Source organism: Typopeltis vanoorti, unplaced genomic scaffold, assembly GCF_054136105.1.
Source record: "Typopeltis vanoorti isolate ZY-2024b unplaced genomic scaffold, IOZ_Tvanoo_1.0 HiC_scaffold_24, whole genome shotgun sequence".
In the NCBI taxonomy this organism is placed as follows: domain Eukaryota; kingdom Metazoa; phylum Arthropoda; class Arachnida; order Uropygi; family Thelyphonidae; genus Typopeltis; species Typopeltis vanoorti.
Window position 1 is genome coordinate 616,072 of NW_028328064.1, and position 19,173 is coordinate 635,244.

The window sequence follows — 19,173 nt, forward strand, 5'->3', positions numbered from 1 at the left end:
CTCATATTAGACACAACACGTTGCACACGTGCTCACTCGAGAGGAAATTAACATTTACAGAAAACAAACGATTAATGGATGCCCCTTTATGCGCATGTTCGAAACAAAGAAAGAAACCAACATTTTATAGGCCAGCAACAATGAAAATATTACGCGCATGTGCCTGAAAAGAGAAATGAACTATTCCTGTAAGACAACAATGAAAATATTATGCGCATGTGCCTGAAAAGAGAAATGAACTATTCCTGTAAGACAACAATGAATAGCATAACACGCGTATGATGCATGTGATCAGTAAATACGTCATTTACATGAACAATACCAAACGTGCAGGATGCGCATGCTTAGTGAGCAATTCAACGTTTTATAGAAAAGTCACGAAACAATGAGTGGTATAGCGTAATAGGAAGGAGTTCTCTTGGAAAAATAAGAATAAAAACGGCATTTGCGGAATTCAAGCAACGAACAATGGGTGGCATAACACACAAAGACAGGCCTCACCGGGAAAATCGACGTTTACAGATGGAAGTCACGATCTCCAGTTCCAAGAGTGATTTAAATAATGGATTTTAATCAACCTTCAACCAACCATGCTTACTTTTGTGTAGCTGTTAATTGGAACACCCTCACTCCGAGGAGTAATGGGCAAGATAAAGAAAGAAAAAAAAAATAGAAAATCATTATCTTTACTTGTTAATGGTTCGGTTTAATTTGTGGAGTGAGTGAAATGTTTAAGCACACAATTTTTAATTAGGATCTTTAGGGAAAAGAGAAAAGTTTTCATTACAGTACCAATTTCCCGTGTTTTCTGCTAATTCTGTAAGATAAATGCATGGATTTCATTCCCCAATTAATAGTCCTAAGTGTTTCCAGTACGAAAACGAAGATTGAAAAGTCATTAATTTTTGTAAAAAACGAAGTCGTACATAATTTTAAAATTCACACTTCTGCAACTGATTTATGTAAATAGAATTAAAATGCATATAATTTTGATTAATTTCTAAAGTTGGCCGAAATATATAATTTTATTATTAAAAAAACTATAAAACTACTTTCAAAATAATTATTTTTACGAAATTGATTTAGAAAATAATTATAACTAATATTATGTAATAGTTTTATTTATAATTATACTGATATGTGTACAGTAACCAGACCGTGCCCAAGGTATTTTTGCGCCCCAAAAATGAAATTGATTGTTCTGAATTTTAATGTATTTAATAATCTAAAGGTTTGATATAAAAAATTAATATATATAATAATAAGATTCAAATGTTACTAATAATAAAAATAACAAAAACTGAATATAGTTACGTTACGTTGAATTTAATGTAAAAGTCAGAGATATATTTACAAGAATTTCTGTTTTAGGGCTTTTGCAGATGCAAAGTATATCTTCGAATTTGATTTTTTTTAAAAGAATATCGTGCTCTATAGAGATAGTTGCTAGTCCTGTCAGTCGCTCTTGAGACATAATTGATCTCAAATAATTTATAAGTTTTAATTTAGAGAAATTCTTTCACACGACGCTACAGTCATTGGGAGAGTTAACATGATTCTCAATGCAACTGCCATATTAGGAGCAAAATCATTTAGCAAAATGAATTGCAACATATCTAATGGTGTCCAATCTTATTAAAGGGGACAGTGCTGTTATTTCCTCTAACATTTCCGAGCCATCCAAATCAGTCTCATTGATGTCATCTGAGTTTGTTAGTGCTGCTTGTAGATCCAAACATTTTTTTAAAAGTTCATCTTTAGAAAGGTTTTTTAATTTATTTACATCATATAGAAAACTGAATAGATTACTGTGGTTATGTAATTGCATAACTCTTTCTTCTACGGAAATGATTACTACGTTATAGACATAAAAATAAAAATCTACTTTAAATTGCATCTTCAAATCAGTAAGGGATTCATCAGGGGGAAGAATTAAAAGTTTTTCGTCTGGGACGAATACGATTCTTTACGGAGAAAAATGGTTGGATCTCTAGATCAACGGCAACTTTTTTGGCCTCTTCTAAACATTCATCAAATGCAATGTCCCACCGACATTTCTTTAGGGTTTCTAGGGTTGATTTTAATATATCAACAAGTTGAGAAATGCATAATATTTCTTCCTGTGAATATTTACTGGCTATGTTAATGGTCTTTAAAATATTATACCAGACAACGATGCAGCAAATAAAACGGAAATCTTTCATTTGATTTGCCCATGTTTCTGCTTCATGTCGAGAAATTGGATCAAAGGATGAATCTTGACTTATTTCATAAAAGGAATCATACATTTCACCGAAATGAAACCTGAAAGGTTTGATCGCCTCTATTCTACTTTCCCATCTAGTTTCACTCAATGGTTTTAAAGTTAAGTTAGCAACATTTTTAATTAAAATAGACCAGCGTCTTGTAGATCCATAAAAACATAGATACCTTGTATTAATCTAAAAAAATGAAACAGTCATATGAGATGATTTAGCAGCATCATTGACGACAAGATTCAAGGACTGAGCATGGCAAGGAACAAAAAAAAAACAAAAAACGCTCGATTATTTGTACCAAGTATCCTTTTTTGAACACCGAATGTCTGCCTTTCATCTTTGAAGCATTTGTCGTAACCTTGACCGCGCATATTACTTATGGGAATACCAGACTTTTCAAGTTCCATAAAAATTGCATCGGTAAGTTTTGATGAAGTTGTTTTCTCTACCGGAATGAAATTTAGGAAGTGCTCACAAATCTCTGCCACATGATTGATGTTGACAAAACGTATTATTATTGACCTCTGTTCAATATTGCTTACGTCTGGTATACAGTCAACAATGAGCGAATAATATTTCGCCTGCTTCAAATCTTCTAATATCTTATTTCGCACTACCAGAGACATGAGCTGTATTAGTTCATTTTGAACTTTTCCCTAAACAGTGATTATGGAATTCATTTGATTTTATGCCACTGACGAGTTTCGGCACTCAAATTGATTTGAAAATATGAATCTAACGTTTTATTACTAATATCCCTTTTCTCGAGTTCTATCCATTTTTTACGTGATTCAAAGTGAATTGATGAGGTTTCATGTTCTTTAACGGTTTGACTCAAATTGTTATTATAACCATCCTCAATAATAAATTTTTTGTTGAACTAAAGAGTTTACAAAAAAAAAGCAAAATACTTCGTTTTTTAAAAGGTGAATAAACAAGTCATATTCTATTAATCTCCTCTCTATTTCTCAGCTTCCTTTTAACGTTTGAAACTGTAAATCGCCGGTTATTTTTATCTTTAGGGTAATTAATATCTGTTCTTGGCTTTGTTGGTCCTTTTAAAACTGCCTCCAATCTAAATGAATCTGCGATAACAGATGGCCAGGTTGCAGGATCCGACATATTATCAACGATTCCATCATCTCCAAGAACAGAATTGATCACACTATCCGTCTCTCCCGTAGACATGCAAAGAAGACTCAATTTTCTTATCTTCAAGGACCACATTTTCACTTATTACGGATTCTCTCAAAGATGGATATTCTTTTAAGAATTTCTGTAAAGACTCCGATTTCTTTTTCATTTCTAATTGAATCTGAGCTTTTTCTATTAAGCGCCCGATAATTTTTTTACGACCAAGCATCTTTTGTTTAACTGCAAAGTAGAAATAGTATTTTAATTTTTTATGATAATTAAATCAAAATATAATATAAAGCTGAATATTATTATAATATTATTAGATATTTTTACGGCAGTAATATTTAAAATAAAATTGTAAATATCAATCATCGTCATCGTAACGATCAAATAACTTTAATCTCCGTTAATTTCATTCCTCTAAGTTTATTTTTAACGAGTTGCGCAATTAATTCATTAAAAAGCGAACATAAATCTATTATAAATTATATGCAATCAGTTTGAATTACTTGAAGTCGCTGAGCCTTTTATATCTCAGAAAAACATTACTAATAGGATCGGAAATACAACAAGAACAATTCCACACCACGAAATAATTAACTTTACTTACTAAATACAGCCTTGATGATATCGTTGAAATTGACGGCTTTGGAAAATTAACTTTTTAACAACCAGTTAACGTAAAATCACAAAAGTTAATTATCAGATGATTTATTCCTCTTGAAATTAACACACCAATTATGCAACCACAAATAACAAGAGGCGAATTTTAACTACTGACGCTGTGAGAACGACTGGCCAAATGAGACTAATCTCCTAAAAATGCTTTTCTTTTGCAGAAAGGCTTGGAATCATTTTTAGAAAAACAATTCCGCGAACCTCCCACTTTGTATCCCTTCCCTATATTGTTCTCCACATCTAGAAGCTATTAAAAGCAGTGTTTCGTTTTACCTCTTAACCGGAGAAAAGGGAAAGGTTGTGGGTGACCCGAACTGTCGTCTATGGTCACAGTTCGGTTACTTTGTTAAGAGGTCAGTAAAAAAATCAGAGGATGTGAGAGAAATTATTTGAAGAAAAGAATGCGAGAGAATGTTAAGACACGAAAAAAAAGAAACGCTTAGTTTTCTTTTCGCTTTTTAGACCGATGTCTCCAAACGACATATCCGAACGTCTTCACCCCCCCCTACCAACTGAATATCTTTGCTGATTTTCCCCAGCTGCCAACACAACGACATTTTCCAAATATTTTCGATTCAATCTGATCCCCCCCCCCAATGTTTTGTAGCCCCAAGCGATGCTTGGATCGCTTGTATGGTAGGGCACGATGGTAAGGAACCCCATCGCTTAGAAAGAGATTTTCTTTCCTCCATGGAGCAGGCGAGAGGCGTGAGGGTCTTGGGTGATGTTCTCTCTCTCCAAGCCTCACCTGGCACTTTCTAAAATCACTCGTGAACTTGGAATACGAAAATTGGGCTGAGCAGATACACACTGTGAAATCTGCTTTTCATGCTGCTATGCCTGATAGCATAATGGAAGAGAGTCTCAGTCCTCCTGACGCAGAAGATCCGGTGCCTATCTTTCTGATAAAAACCAACAATGCGTGGTAGAAACTTACACCCTGCGACATAAACAAAATATACAGCATAAAATATTCTAATATAACAGTCGAACCAAAGCGCTTCATTGAAAAATCCTGCATCATCCCACCAAACAATATTTCACTGGGACCTACCATATCGCACAAGAGCTTAGATCCGATGCTTATATTCAGTGGATAATGTAGCACAATGCCCTACCCACTCCAATTATATTACGGAAATTTAACCTGGATATTTCAGATAATTGTCTGTTCTGCTACCGATCAGGAACAGTCCAGCATATCTACTTAGAATACTCTGTCAACGCCCAATTAATCCGTTTGTCTAGGGAAAGGCAGCCTTAACCTGCGGTTTCCATACAGAAGAGGAGTATCTCAATCTTGTCCATGCAGAGTCAAATAATCATTCGATCTGCAACTAACTTTTCACCACTGCGTAATACACAGTTTTCACCTTCGACACACACAAGGTCAGAGAGCACAACAATTTCACAGAGAGAGGCGGCTGACTATCTCTTTAAAACTGTTTAAACTTTAAAACTGCCCGCGTGCGGTCCTGAACTGTTAGTAATGCGGCCTCATAAGATCTTAAACTTTTAACATTATGTGATGCGAAAAATATGCTGTCTTTCTTTCTGTTTTGATACAGGAATTTGAGAATAGGTCTCAAGATTTCAGAAAAAATTATCAATTTTTTTTTTTTGTATATTTCCGACTCCATTTTCAATCGAAATAAATATATTACCTTCGAATTTTCAAATGGAATATAGAGTTTCAATTAGATATTCAATTCAAAGAAAAATTTTGATCGTGTCTCTTTCTGGAATTTTATAAGCCCTATCTTCCCAGAGAAAAATATCCTTCGCTTTACATCACGCTCTATTAGTGTCACCGCTTTTTGGTAGTACGTACATTTGTGAACACTACATTCCAGAATGAAGCATACAAGAGTAAAGTTAGATCAAAAATTGACTAGAACTTTAAGAGCTCACTACGAATTGCAACCACATCCATCGAACCAGACACTGATCTCACGTAAACAAGGCCAAATATCTCACTAGTTTTGTGTTTAATGCTGCCCTCTTTTTTTTAAGGTCATAATAAAGATTTTAAAAAATAAAGGAAGTTTTGTTACTTATATACACTAACTATATTATACATTTTATATGCGGCCAAGACAATTCCTCTTCACTCATTGTGGTCAAGGAAGCCAAAAGGTTGGACAACCATGCCTTAAACCTTTTCCATCAAGATTGGAATCCACGGAATCAATTCCTGAGCAGGGCGACTGCATCACAGTCCACCTTCCAACATAAGAAGTGACAGAATTCCCCCCCCCTCAAAAAAAAGAAAGGGGAAGAAAATTTTTTTTGTGCCTAACCGTGTGAATAATGATTATCTGTTACTTTCACGTAAATATGTAATATTATTTTATAGCACCTGTTATTTTCTTAACTGTTAATAGTATGAAAAGTGTAATATCATCTTATAACAACCGTTATTCCTATGTAATTTATCTGATCCATCAATGAGCAGGTAACCTCTCTGAAGAGATCCAAAACCTGTACATAAGATTGTTATTTTTAAATAAATCAAAATAAAATCTATATTTTATAAATATAAATATAATCTCTCTCTGAAGAGAACCAAAACCGATTAATCCTGTACATAAGATTGTTATTTTTAAATATAAATATAATCTCTCTGAAGAGAACCAAAACCGGTTAATCCTGTACATAAGATTGTTATTTTTAAATATAAATAAATCAATATATATATATATATATATTTTTTTTTAAATATAAATAAATCAATATATATATATATACATATAGAAAATATAAATAAATAAATATATATATATATATATATATATATATATATATATATATATATATATATATATTTTTTTTAAATATAAATAAATCAATATATATATATATCAATATATCAATATATATATATATATTGATATATATATATATATAGAAAATATAAATAAATAAATATAAATGTTCTCATAACGTAATTGTTTCATCACCAATATAAGATAATATTTAACAGATGAAAAAATAAAAAAGGTGCGTTTTCAAAAAATATATATTAGAATAACATTTAGAAAAAAATTGTAAATTGTTTAATAAAAATTGATATATAATATAATTGTTTTATAATTTTATAAATAAAAATACTTTTAGTTTAATATAGGTTAATATTTTTTTTAATATTAAGGACAGTCGGAAAACTTCGGATAAATTCGTAAATCTGTATAAATCTTCCACCATTAGAAATGAACATTTTCAGAAATGAAGATAAGATTGAATGATGGCAACTCATCCTGTATCTCATTCACAGTGAGAAGTTTCTTACTTACTCATAACCATTAGCTAGTGATGATGCCGTTGTTGATAATACTGACTTTAAAAAAAATAAATAACACCGAAAGGTACAACGTCGTTTTCGTGAAAGACGATATTATATTTTTACTACCGAGAGATCAGTAAAGATGTCAGTATTAATATTATGATGTGAAAGCTGGAACGCCTTATTTTTATTTATTATACCGAAACGACCTGTAGTAAGTTCGTCACTTTATAGAACTGATTTATTGCTACCAGTCCGTCCATGTTTTATATGTATTAGTCCCGGTAGTACTCTTTTATGAATTCTTATTTTTGTTTCTTTGCTTATGTTTTTATTCGTCCTGTTGGGCATTTGGAAACATTCAAATATTCTACTTTCATTTGTTGCTTATTCTTCTACTTTTAACTATATTCTATAAAATTATTTTGTTAATCAATAAAGCACAAGTCAAAAGATTTATGGTATTCCATTAATTTCTCTATTATTTGTTTAATTATAAATATTGAGTCTGTTGTTGATCTATTTTTTACCTGAATATTTATAGACAACAAAATTTGCAAAATATGGCATTGACGACTTATTTTCCTGCAATCTAAAATATTTATAAAATTGTATATATAATACAAAATTATTTAAAAGTTTCGGAGAAATATTTCTTTAAAAATTGAATTAATTAAATAATTTTAACAAAATAACAAAGTTTGGAACAACACCTTTTATTGTTACGAATATTCTTGTATTTAAAATAAATGCAATAATTTAAAATAATTTAAAATAATCAATCGACCGTGAGATGCGGTGATTGAAGTTTAACTGCGGCTCAGCTGTTGCTGTTACCGACGCTGTTACGCTGAGATTCGACAGTTTGAGTTCGCTCTCTTAAGGTTTTTGCCTTACGTTCTCCGGAACGGCCCGCTGAGTTTGTCGGTGAATGCTTTTCTTCGGAATATAAGTGGTTCTGCTCAAGCGTGTGGTGGTGGTGGGTGGAAGGCCATCACTGAGTGGAGCCAATACTGAGATGGACGGTCTTTCGCCCACGAATGAGTGGCCTAGGGAGCGTCCGAATTTTTAGAGACGGCTTTACCTTTAAATTAAATATGGCAATGCTGTACCAATGAAGTTTAACTGAGGCTCGGCTATTGCTGTTACCCTCCTGCCACGATCAGAGCTTTAATAGCTCAATAACACCTTATCCCTACACTTTCCTCTACAGATAACGGGGAAGATAAAAGCATTCTTTAAGCCAGTCCTTATAAGGACTAAGAATAAGTTTTATTTGCATTTAATTTTTATTTAATTAATGATTTTTTACCAGTAATTAATTCGTAAACATTAAATTGGAATCGTTATTTAGAATAACGGCTAAATAAAATAACTGTTATTAATCATATTAGTAAGAAATTATTTAAACTAGCATTTTATATATTTTAGACATAAACTATTCATTTTTCACTTTCAAAGATCACTTAAAAGATTTTATTTTATATTAGTTTCCAGTAAAACTGGTGGCAATATATTTAATAATCAAAACCCATTATACATTCACAGAATAAGACATTTTCCATACTCCCAATGAAAATAGAAATATTCTCAAACATTTCTAAATATTTATTGCATACTGAAATGTTCAAAAATAGCTCCGTCGACAATAAAGGAGTTGATAGGAATTTTAATAAAGGCAGTACCTATAACGGTGATGAATATCAAACATGTGCAAATTAAGTCAGACTGGATTTTGTATTGGTCTCTAGGTAGCTAGCTTTACTGTATATACAATAAGCTTTGCCGTAGACGGTACATCACTTAATTCCACTACTATTCTCACGAAAAGGAGTCTCATAAATATGAAACAGACTAAAAGTAACAATAATGACTCACTTCGGGTGCGACTAGACGCTTGCGAATGTGTTTGTATGCTGGATCTGAATGTTTAGAAATGAATTACATACCCAAGTTGCAAAATCTTCTACTTCTTGCTTGCATCGGTTATTTTAATAACATTCGCTGTTTACCAAGCGTAGAATTTTTCTGTTTGGCATCCGTTAGACGAAAACTATCTCAATATTTAAAGAATGAGCAGCTTTGTTAATATCAAGTAAATTTGAATCATGAGTTTCTTAATGGTTTTGAGACAGTATATTTCATGTAGATTATTTACTAAAATAAAGAGACAAAAGACTTCAGTTCGGAGATGCAAAATTATATAAGTAAAGTGAATATTAGATCCAGCATTATTTCAAAGCCGAATGTAGAAACCTTTTGGCTCTTTATTTTAGTAAATACTTTTACGCACCGACCGAGAGTTCACTTACGAAAAATACACTTCGGACATTTCAAGTTCCTTAGTACTGAACGAGAGTTTTTGCTCTTTTAAAGTTTCTGCCTGGTCTCTGAGGAGAACCAACCAGTTCGAAACAGCTGTCAGGCCATTGAAACCATATCAAAATGGACTAATGGAAAGCGAATATATAGACGCATGGGCAGCGTTTATGTTTTCTAAGTAGTCCGCGCTAAGGCAACTCGACAGGCAATAGTTTTTTTTTTTTTACAGCACTAGGGGGGGGTTTGATGCAAGAAGTTAACCAAAGATGAATGCCGGTGAGTGTATTCCCGTAAGCTCTCTGGTCAACTTATTTTTACGAATCAGAGATGCTACATTCGGCTTTGAAATAATGCTGTGGATCTAATATCCACTTTACCTATATAATAATTATTATTATTATTCGTGACACCCCCAAGGAGTCCGAAGACTCATCGCGGGAGAACACCTACAACTGTCTCAACCACTACACCGAACCTCTACTATGAATCATCTCCATCAACGTCATCTACCGCCCACCTCCTCCACTACCACAACTAGTATTTTTTGTCTGTAAATTGCGTGTGTTCTGAAGGGCTGATTTGTCTGTATGCGGGACACCTACAACTGTCTCAACAACTACACCGAACCTCTACTACGAATCATCTCCATCAACGCCATCTACCGCCCACCTCCACCACTACCACAACTAGTATTTTTTGTCTGTAAATTGCGTGTGTTCTGAAGGGCCGATTTGTCTGTATGCGGGATGAAAAACCCGAGTTTCCGGGAGAGAAAAACCCTGCTACCTCCGTATGAAATAGGCTAACTCACCTTCGATTAAAATCGCCCAGATAAAGATTCCTCTCGTCGCGACGAGAATCGAACTTAGGCCTATTTCAATCGAAGGGCGCAATGTACCGTTGTTCTTCCAAATGCGCTAAGGAGGCGCTTGATATAATAATCACGTAGGTTATTTAAACAAAAATGAACAATAATGAGGTAGTGCTCATGCGCAGAAAAGGTATTAACGTGAACAATTAGTAAGGATATAGTAAAAATTATTATAACATTGTTTATTACGATCGATTTTTTTTTTTTTCTTTGTGGCAACAGTTGGAGAATCTTATCTGTTTTAAAACATCTTTGGTATATCCTATTAATACAATGAAACATTTTAACTGCAATAACATAGGAAACTCCTGATACCTGAAAGAAGAATGATATTTTTCCAATGAAGAAAAACAACTTCAATCTATAACCGACTTCTTTTATACACGAATCTGTCAGTGTCAAATGCACTTCAGTATATTTTTAAATTTAATTATTAAAGCCAAAAAAATATTAAGGAATTTAATAAGCATGCGCACACCTATTTAGGATTTGAAAACAAAAAAAAAAGTTTTAAAAATATTCTATGAATAAATAGAATTATTATTATTATTTAGTGTTTGTTAGTTATTAACTACTAGCGAAGAGGTTTTTACATTCCACACTTTAAACAAATCTTTGTTTGCTTTGGTTCCAGTTTGCAGCTCTTTCACGCAACTGGACCGGAATAATATTGAAGTGCGTGCAATTTGGTCCACCCTCTTCGTGCTTGTCGTTCATCAACTACAAGGTAGGTCTGAAAGGGAGGAAAGAACCTTATGATTATGCAGAGATACTTACGTTTTCTTTAAACAAAATAGATTTTCCTCTTTTCATCCTTTCTCGGTCGTCTGTAAAAACTCAATTTCGCAAGAGGTGTTTTTTTTTTTTTTTTTTTTTTTTTTTTTTTTTTTTTACAGCACTAGGGGTGGGGCGGTGAGTGATGCAACAAGTTAACCGAAGATGAACTTTTGTGTAGTAATTATGTGTTACACTAGTGCACTTTTAAAAACTAATTAATACTTTAACAAACAACCGCCAGTTTGATGATACAAAAACAATCCTTCCCTTCATCTTGAGTTTACTTAAGAAGTTTTTTTTTTTTTTTATTTGCTTAATCGAGCAAAAAGTAATGAAGTTTTCTTAAAAGGTCTATTCCGGTTCTCAGAATATCCAGTATTATGACAGTGCAGAGGTGATGGTGGGAACTGCACTTACATTCTCGGTCATTACGCCCCTAAATGAAAATATCAGAGTATATCCCCTGAAGCTTGGAATAATTTAGAAACATACACGAGAGAGAGAGAGAGAGACTAAACTTTTGATTAATATTACTATGGGATTTTAGGAATATGTTAAAGTTATACTTATGAATAAGCCCTATCGATTCATCATATAACTCAAATTATTAATAATTATATAAAAATATCATTTATCTATCTATTTTATCTATTTCACCCATCTGAGACTCTACTATGAGCTGACTAAATTCGAATAGCCCGTCTGGATAGCCGAGTGGTTAGCGTATCCTCTCCCTTCAACTAACAACCAAGCTTCGAGTTCGAACCACGCCTTAGGCTTTAATATTTTTGATTCTCTTTAGGTGGAAGATAAATTTCGTTAGTGTGAGACCACTACCCGGCTTACTAGAGGCCTGAAGTGGCTTGAAAAAGTTCTTGAGAAATAGACAAAAAATCCTTAGCGCACCTATGGTACTAATGCACTAAAGATTGTTTACAATATCGCGTTGGTGAGTCATACCACATTAAAAAACACAAACAAAAAATCGATGTTCCTTTCTAAAAGGAATAGCATAGAGCTTTGTTCACCTGCTACGAGTTGCCTTGGTATGGTACTAATAGTATTGAAAAAAAACAATCCTGATACAACACATTTGGCTTTTTTTTTTTACCTAGCTATGTGGAAATATGAAATACTTTAAAGGGGAAAAAACTATTTTCAAGAGTATCCTAGAAGTGTCTTAAAATGCTTTCTTTTTATTTTACACTTAAGGATTTTTTTAAACGCACTCGTAGATTCAACAAATTTAACTAATCTTTGCTTATGCGTTTCATGCAGTATCTCACAACAGTAAAGAAAAATTAGTAAGTACTTCGATGAGCAGTTTTGAAGACTACACAAAACAAGAAATGGCCTTTATTCTAGCAGAACACAAAATGTGTATTGAAATATACATACACAGCAGGAATTTAAATATTGTGAGTTAAACGTGTTATACAGAATAAAAATATTTAATTAATTCTCAGACTAACTTGAAATTTTATTTTTGTGCAATTTTATTTAAACCATCATAAATATGCAGGTTTGATTCATCGGTTAGAAAAGTGTATATAAGGATAAATTCTGGTCTATAAGATGTTCTAGTAGATGCCTTAATGACATCGCAAATTTACACTTTCGATAGTTAAACGTGTCGAGATGTATTTGCCTTCAAGTTGGCCTAATGGTGGGTTCGCTCCCCCAGTCAACAGCCATGGGATCGAAAGTCGCAATGTTCGTGGATATTTGTGAATGTCATTAGGTGGGAGATGAATTTTATCATCCGGTGTGATTATTGGAGACCTGAACTCGCTTGAAAAAAAATCAATGCTTAGTCTATAAAGGGTAGTTTCCCTCATGATACTACTATTATATGTTTACAATCTTTCGTTGGTGGTAGTCACATACCAACAAAGAAAAAAAAATTGAACTGCAGAACACATTTGTTTTTATCCAAATAAAGCACTTATACCCTCTGAATTCAAACCATTTTTCAGATCCCTAAATATTGCGAATATCAGACGCATGTTTACATAATATTACTGGTTGGGAATGGAGTCGTTAATAGAATAAAGGATTAGTTGAACCTTTCGCGTCCGAGGATCGTAACAGTGATAATATTATGCACACGACGTATACACTCACTGGCCAGTTTATTAGGCACACTACCTATAAGCACACGAGCCTTTATAACACTCCGAAAATTGAAAACATTTTGTTGTAATGCCCTCATCAAATTTCTCCGTAGTCTCAGATTGCACGGGAACGAATTTTTTTCATAAACTCGTTCCACATCATCCCACAGATTCTCAGTTGAGCTGGGATCCTGTGAGGGATCCCAGCTCAACTTTCAATCAAACGATTTCTATATAATTGAGCTACGGAGGTTCCAGAACTAACTTAGCAGAGAGATAAAGTATGAAGAAATGTCACTTGAGTCATAGTGTAGTCCATTTATCGCGTTTAACTGCACATGCGCAAACAAGCAATCCTTGGTATATGATTCTAAGCAATGGATTCCACGAATGATACAGATATCTCTAATAAATTGTTCACTGAATGTATATTAAAATAAATTCATGGTCCTTTTCGTGGCATAGCGACTGAATATGAGAAGTTATAATAATCTATATTGTGGGCTGAATTTTTACCGTATACACATCTCGCTAGCATTATTTCTTTTGTCAAGTATATGCGTTGCATTTATGTAACAAACAATTCTTTCGCTCTCTCTCATTTTCGCTGATTTTTGTCAGAGAAAGAGGGTAGCTTGCGCCCAAAAGAAAAATAATACATTTCTTAATAAACAATAAACATCCATATTTACATATATACATTTATAAGCAGATACAGACTCTGGCAATTTACCAAGAATATTTCTAAAAATTCTGTGATAAATATTAATTACAAAACAAAGTCAAACAAACTCAGACATTACGGCTACTACATAGATTACCATAACAGCCAAGTCCTCTTTTATGGATGCTCAAACAACAAACTAAAACGTTATAATTCGCTACGTCTGCTTAATTTGTTTTAACTTTCAATTATCTTTACACAAAATTACGTGGAAATATTAATTTGCCTGACTATTAGGCAACAATGACACAAACCTATTTCCTTAGTCCTTATAAGGACTGGCTTAAAGGGGCGAAGCAAGAATGCTTTTCATCTTCCCCGTTATCTGTATCGGACAGTGTAGGATAGGGAGTTATTGAGCAATTAAAGCTCTGATCATGGCAGGAGGGTAACAGCAATATATAGCCGAGCCTCAGTTAGAACTTCATTAGCTACAGCATTGCCATCCATTACCCTCCAAGGGTGTTGGATTGAATGAATCCACCTAACTCTCTCGTTCACAAACCTATTTTTGAAACAAAGATGAAATATAAGGTTGGATTATGCTTGTTTAATTATGGTGTATTTAAAACAATCTTGCAAAACTCTCTTCTTTAGCTTGAACGGATTATATGATTCTTTAATTCCTTAAGAGAAATAACTTGCATACATTCTATAATATAATAATGATAAATAATCCGCTCTACATTTGGATTTCAGATTTCGTGGAATTTTCCTTGGTATTGTTACATTCCTTGGCTGTGATTTGCTCACATGCGTGTGTTTGACCAGTAATTAAAATCACTCTTTGTAACTGCTACAATAATATGATAACATTTGCCAATGGCAGCGTACAACCATTTCAGTTATTAAAATCGTTTGACAATATTTGCAACAATTATGAAATAAACAGTTCACCATCTTACTGACTGCAAACACAAATCATTGTTTACATTCCTAAGATATTTATAATAATGTAATACTTCAGTAATGTACCATTCTTTGCCTGAACATAATTGGCTAGACAACGAAACTATTCGTACAGGAATTCCTTGTATGTTAACCCATTAGATTAATCGTAGAAAAACAAAGTTATGGTCACATTTCGATGAACCGGAGCAATCGTGAAATAAAGTCAGCCGATCCATTGAGATCATAAACAAGCCATTAAAAATGCATATTTGTAGCAATGGCGCATTACTGCAGTGCAGTTTACGTTTTTCTTGCATTCGTAAAAAAATATTATTATGAATAGAAAAATCGAGACGCTCGTTAATCCGATTCTGGATATGTCGGATGATCGAGACTCAATTTTGAATGTCAAATCTTTTTTTTACATAACAGAATACAACTAGAATACAACAAGTGTTCACGTATTCGTAAAAAAATGTTATGAGTCGAAGATACTGTCTCGTTAATCCGATTCTAGATGCGTCGGATAAGCGCGACTTGGTTTTTTAATTTCTGAGAGCTTTCTGCATAACAGATTAGAACAAGTAAGTTAATAACAAATAAGTTTACCTGCATTCGTAAAAAAACATTTTATGAATCGAAGACATCGCAAGTCCCGTTAAACCGATTCCATATAGTCGGATAATCGGGACTCGTTTTTAATGCCTCAAAGTTTTCTAAATAACAGAGTAGTATAAAAAAAGTAAGTTTATGACAAGTTTTCGTGTATCCGATAAAAACATTATTATGAGTCTAAGAACCGACAGTCCCGTTAATCCGATTATATACATATGGCGGATAACTGGGACTTTTTAATGTTTGAATGCTTTCTACATAAAAAATGATAACATAACAAGCAAGTTTATAACAAATAAGTTTTCTTGCATTCGTATTATCAGTTGAAGACATGGAGAATCTCGTTAATCCGATTATAGATATGTCGGATAATTGAGACTCTTTTTTTTACTTTTAATCTGAAAACTTTCTAGATAAGAGAATAGTACAACAAGCAAGTTTCCCTTTCTTCATAAAATTTGAAAAAGAAAATTATTATGAGTCGACATTGTGGATCTCGCTAATCCGATTTTAGATGTCGGATAATTGGAGCTCATTTTAATGCATGAAAGCTTTCTACATAACATAACAATATGAACTTTGTCTTACGTTTACATCTTCTACAGCCTTCTAGAAATAAATTTAGTATGATTAAAAATATTTTCCAATATTGATTATAATTGTAATCATTGATATCAAAAGAAAATGAGAAAAGTACACCTGCAAAATATATACATAGATTACCTGACGATCTCTTTTTAATTAAATGCCTTTTCCAACCATTCGTATCATTTATTACCCGCTAGAACACTTCTATATTAGAATTATAATAGCAACTGTTTTGCAAGTATGATTATTTCAAATCGTTAGTATTAGCAGGTGAAACAAGCATCAAAGCTTATTTCATTTGCTAATAGAGGGAGATAAATTTTTTAATCTATCGAAATGTATCTTTTATCTAACCACGTTTCTGTGATGATCAAGTGAAGATATCACTAAAACACGCATAGTATTCAAAGCCAGTTACACTTTTCAGTTATCAATGGCAAAATGCAATTGAATATCCTGAATATTGAAGACTGTATTATAAATTATAATGAAAAATTCAATAGAAAAAAGCTGTTCACGGGGACAAATGCAGTAATGATGGGAGATATTATTTTCCGGATTGTTATTATTGAATCATCTCATACAGGAGTGGACTCGAAGTTTTTTTTTTTTTTTTTTGTTTATTATTTTCAGCTGATTGACTTCGATTAGTTGTTCTCCTTTTCCAACACTGCTCTTTTTTATAACTTTCTCATTTAGATGCAAACGAAGAAAAAAAAAAAAGTCCACTAAGCCTTTTTTTGTACTTTTTTATTTGTAAACCTTTGGAGGTTTGCAAAAACCCACTAGGAAAAAAAAGAAATGTATAGAAATTAGCGAGCTAATTTCCCAAGACAAAAGACAGAATGAACTATGATGGTGAGGCAGGTGTTTTTGATACTAATGGTTCCTAGATGTTGTATCAATTCTGCTTAGAGATGCACATTTGCTGCTAAGGCTCTGGACTGAAATCAAGACGATAATTATGAAAATATGCAGATGGAACTTGGATCCGATAGCTCTAATAACCTTGATGACCTCGCACAACTTACTCATACTGCTAATGGCTTTAAAATTTGGAAGTTTTTTTTTTTTTATTACGCCCTAGTCCAGAGGGTCATTAGTAAAGTTCTGGTTATCGGAAATAGCAGGACCGAAAAATGTATCGCTACATGATATACGCGCGCGCGCGCGCACACACACACACAAACACACACACACACACACACACACACACACACACACACACACACACACACACACCATAGAGAGAGATGGATAGTTTAGAATAGCACGAATAAAAAAATCATTCTAAGTATTAGAAAAATAGATATTTTATATAAATAAAGAAGGGGGGAAAACAGGGTTGTTGATCGTTAGGCATTTCGTGCAGGAAACTAAGGCAAAAATATATCATTTGAGTCTCTGATTCTATTTTGCTTATTTAGAAGGGAATCCGAGTTTCCTGAAGGAAGGATTGTTCGAGTTCTTCGAGTCTTGACTGTGTTCGAACCCACTTCATTCTATCTGAGAACTGATTCTCCTTCCACCGGGGAAGAGAGAGAGAGAGAGAGAGAGAGAGAGAGAGAGAGAGAGAGAGAGAGAGAGAGAGAGAGAGAGAGAGAGAGAGACTAGGCAAAGTAAAGATAAAGAAACAAAAGCCAGAAAATAGAAAAAGAATTATTACGGCAGGAACAATTAAGGCTTACGAGGCCATGATATTATATCTGTTTAATTTCATGTGTTCTATGGCGGGTTTGTATCTTTTGCGGGATGTATACCTCTATTACATCGACATGATATCGGTTAACTTACCTTCCGCTGATAAATAAAGTTATTCAAGACGGAATGAAGTTGTGAAAGAAGGGATACGAACTTCAGAAACTAGGATCAAATTTAGTTTTGTACGCGAAGAAGAAATGTCGCATTGGCTTGGTGACTGAGTTGATGAAGATGTTCAAAAAAGAAAGGTGAGAAAGAGAAATCTGTTGGACAAAAATCTTTCGCTGCATAACTGATTGGGGCGGACTTCCAAAATCACTAAAACCCATAAACAAAGTCTGTCGACTACAGTTAATTAATCTCAGTTAAATCTGATATTCCAATTAAAGAAGAATAAATACTTTCATTTTTTATATAAGTACGAATTATTATTATTCCAGAAAGAGAAAAGGTAGGATAAAAGTAGATGAATTCAAGGAGAATATTTTAAAAGATCTATTATAAAGACAGGTAATTTACTGTTCGTTCTCCGATGAATAGAACGAAAAGGAAAATCACAGATATGCAAGTATCGATCAGAGTTGAGAAATATGGGAAAGGAAAGTGTGAGAAATAAATAGATGAGAAAGAGTAGCTATAAACAGGGAGAGAATTTTATTGAACAGTAGCAAAGAAAAAGAGTGGATGGTTGTCTGTGCTTTGCTTTTCTGATGAGTAACCAGAAGCGATGTTGAAGAGTTCTTAAGAGTTAGTCAGCTTGGAAAAGTTTTCCAAAACTTGGCGTGTTTTCATTAACTGACTCAAGATACTTTTAATTTAGAACGTGAAATTAAATACCTGGATAAACAGAATAAAATAAATTTGTTTTCAAGAGTTTTTAGAGACTATACAGGTTAAAAAAAGAAAACAAAAACTGCTGTTCCGAGCAACTTAATTTCATATCTTCTTGTCTTCCACGTGACCGCAGTTATATACCTGATCGGGTTTGTACGGCATCTTATTTCTGTAAGAAGGGGGAAAAAAAAGGCTTGGCTTGATTATTCGGAGCAGATGCTGTTTACATCCAGCGAAAGATTCAAATAAGAGACAAGATGAGATGGCGTTTTACAGAAACTGAACATCTGGAAATCGATCTATCTCCTCCATCATTCTCTCCCAGCTTTATACACCCCCCCCCGTCACAAACGTTGCCTTTGCAGGTCTGGAATTATAAT

The 19,173-nt window shown here is 33.3% G+C and overlaps 1 protein-coding gene across 1 annotated transcript; it reads right to left on the reverse strand.

Annotated features, from left to right (window-relative positions):
* Nucleotides 1–1,919: 1,919 nt before the first annotated feature.
* LOC150092164 (uncharacterized) lies at nucleotides 1,920–18,955 on the reverse strand. The gene is made up of 2 exons (XM_090415249.1): nucleotides 18,935–18,955; nucleotides 1,920–2,441 (listed from the first exon to the last, which is right to left on the reverse strand). The coding sequence occupies exons 1-2, from the start codon at nucleotides 18,953–18,955 to the stop codon at nucleotides 1,920–1,922; spliced, it is 543 nt and encodes a 180-aa protein (XP_090271375.1).
* Nucleotides 18,956–19,173: the final 218 nt, after the last annotated feature.

Coding starts and splice junctions, on each gene's coding strand:
- LOC150092164 (XM_090415249.1), bottom strand. CDS start 18,955: ATGCCGTACAAACCCGATCAG. Junction 2,442..18,934: donor TGCCGTACAAACCCGATCAG/GTATATAACTGC, acceptor TCATTTTTTTAG/ATTAATACAAGGTATCTATG.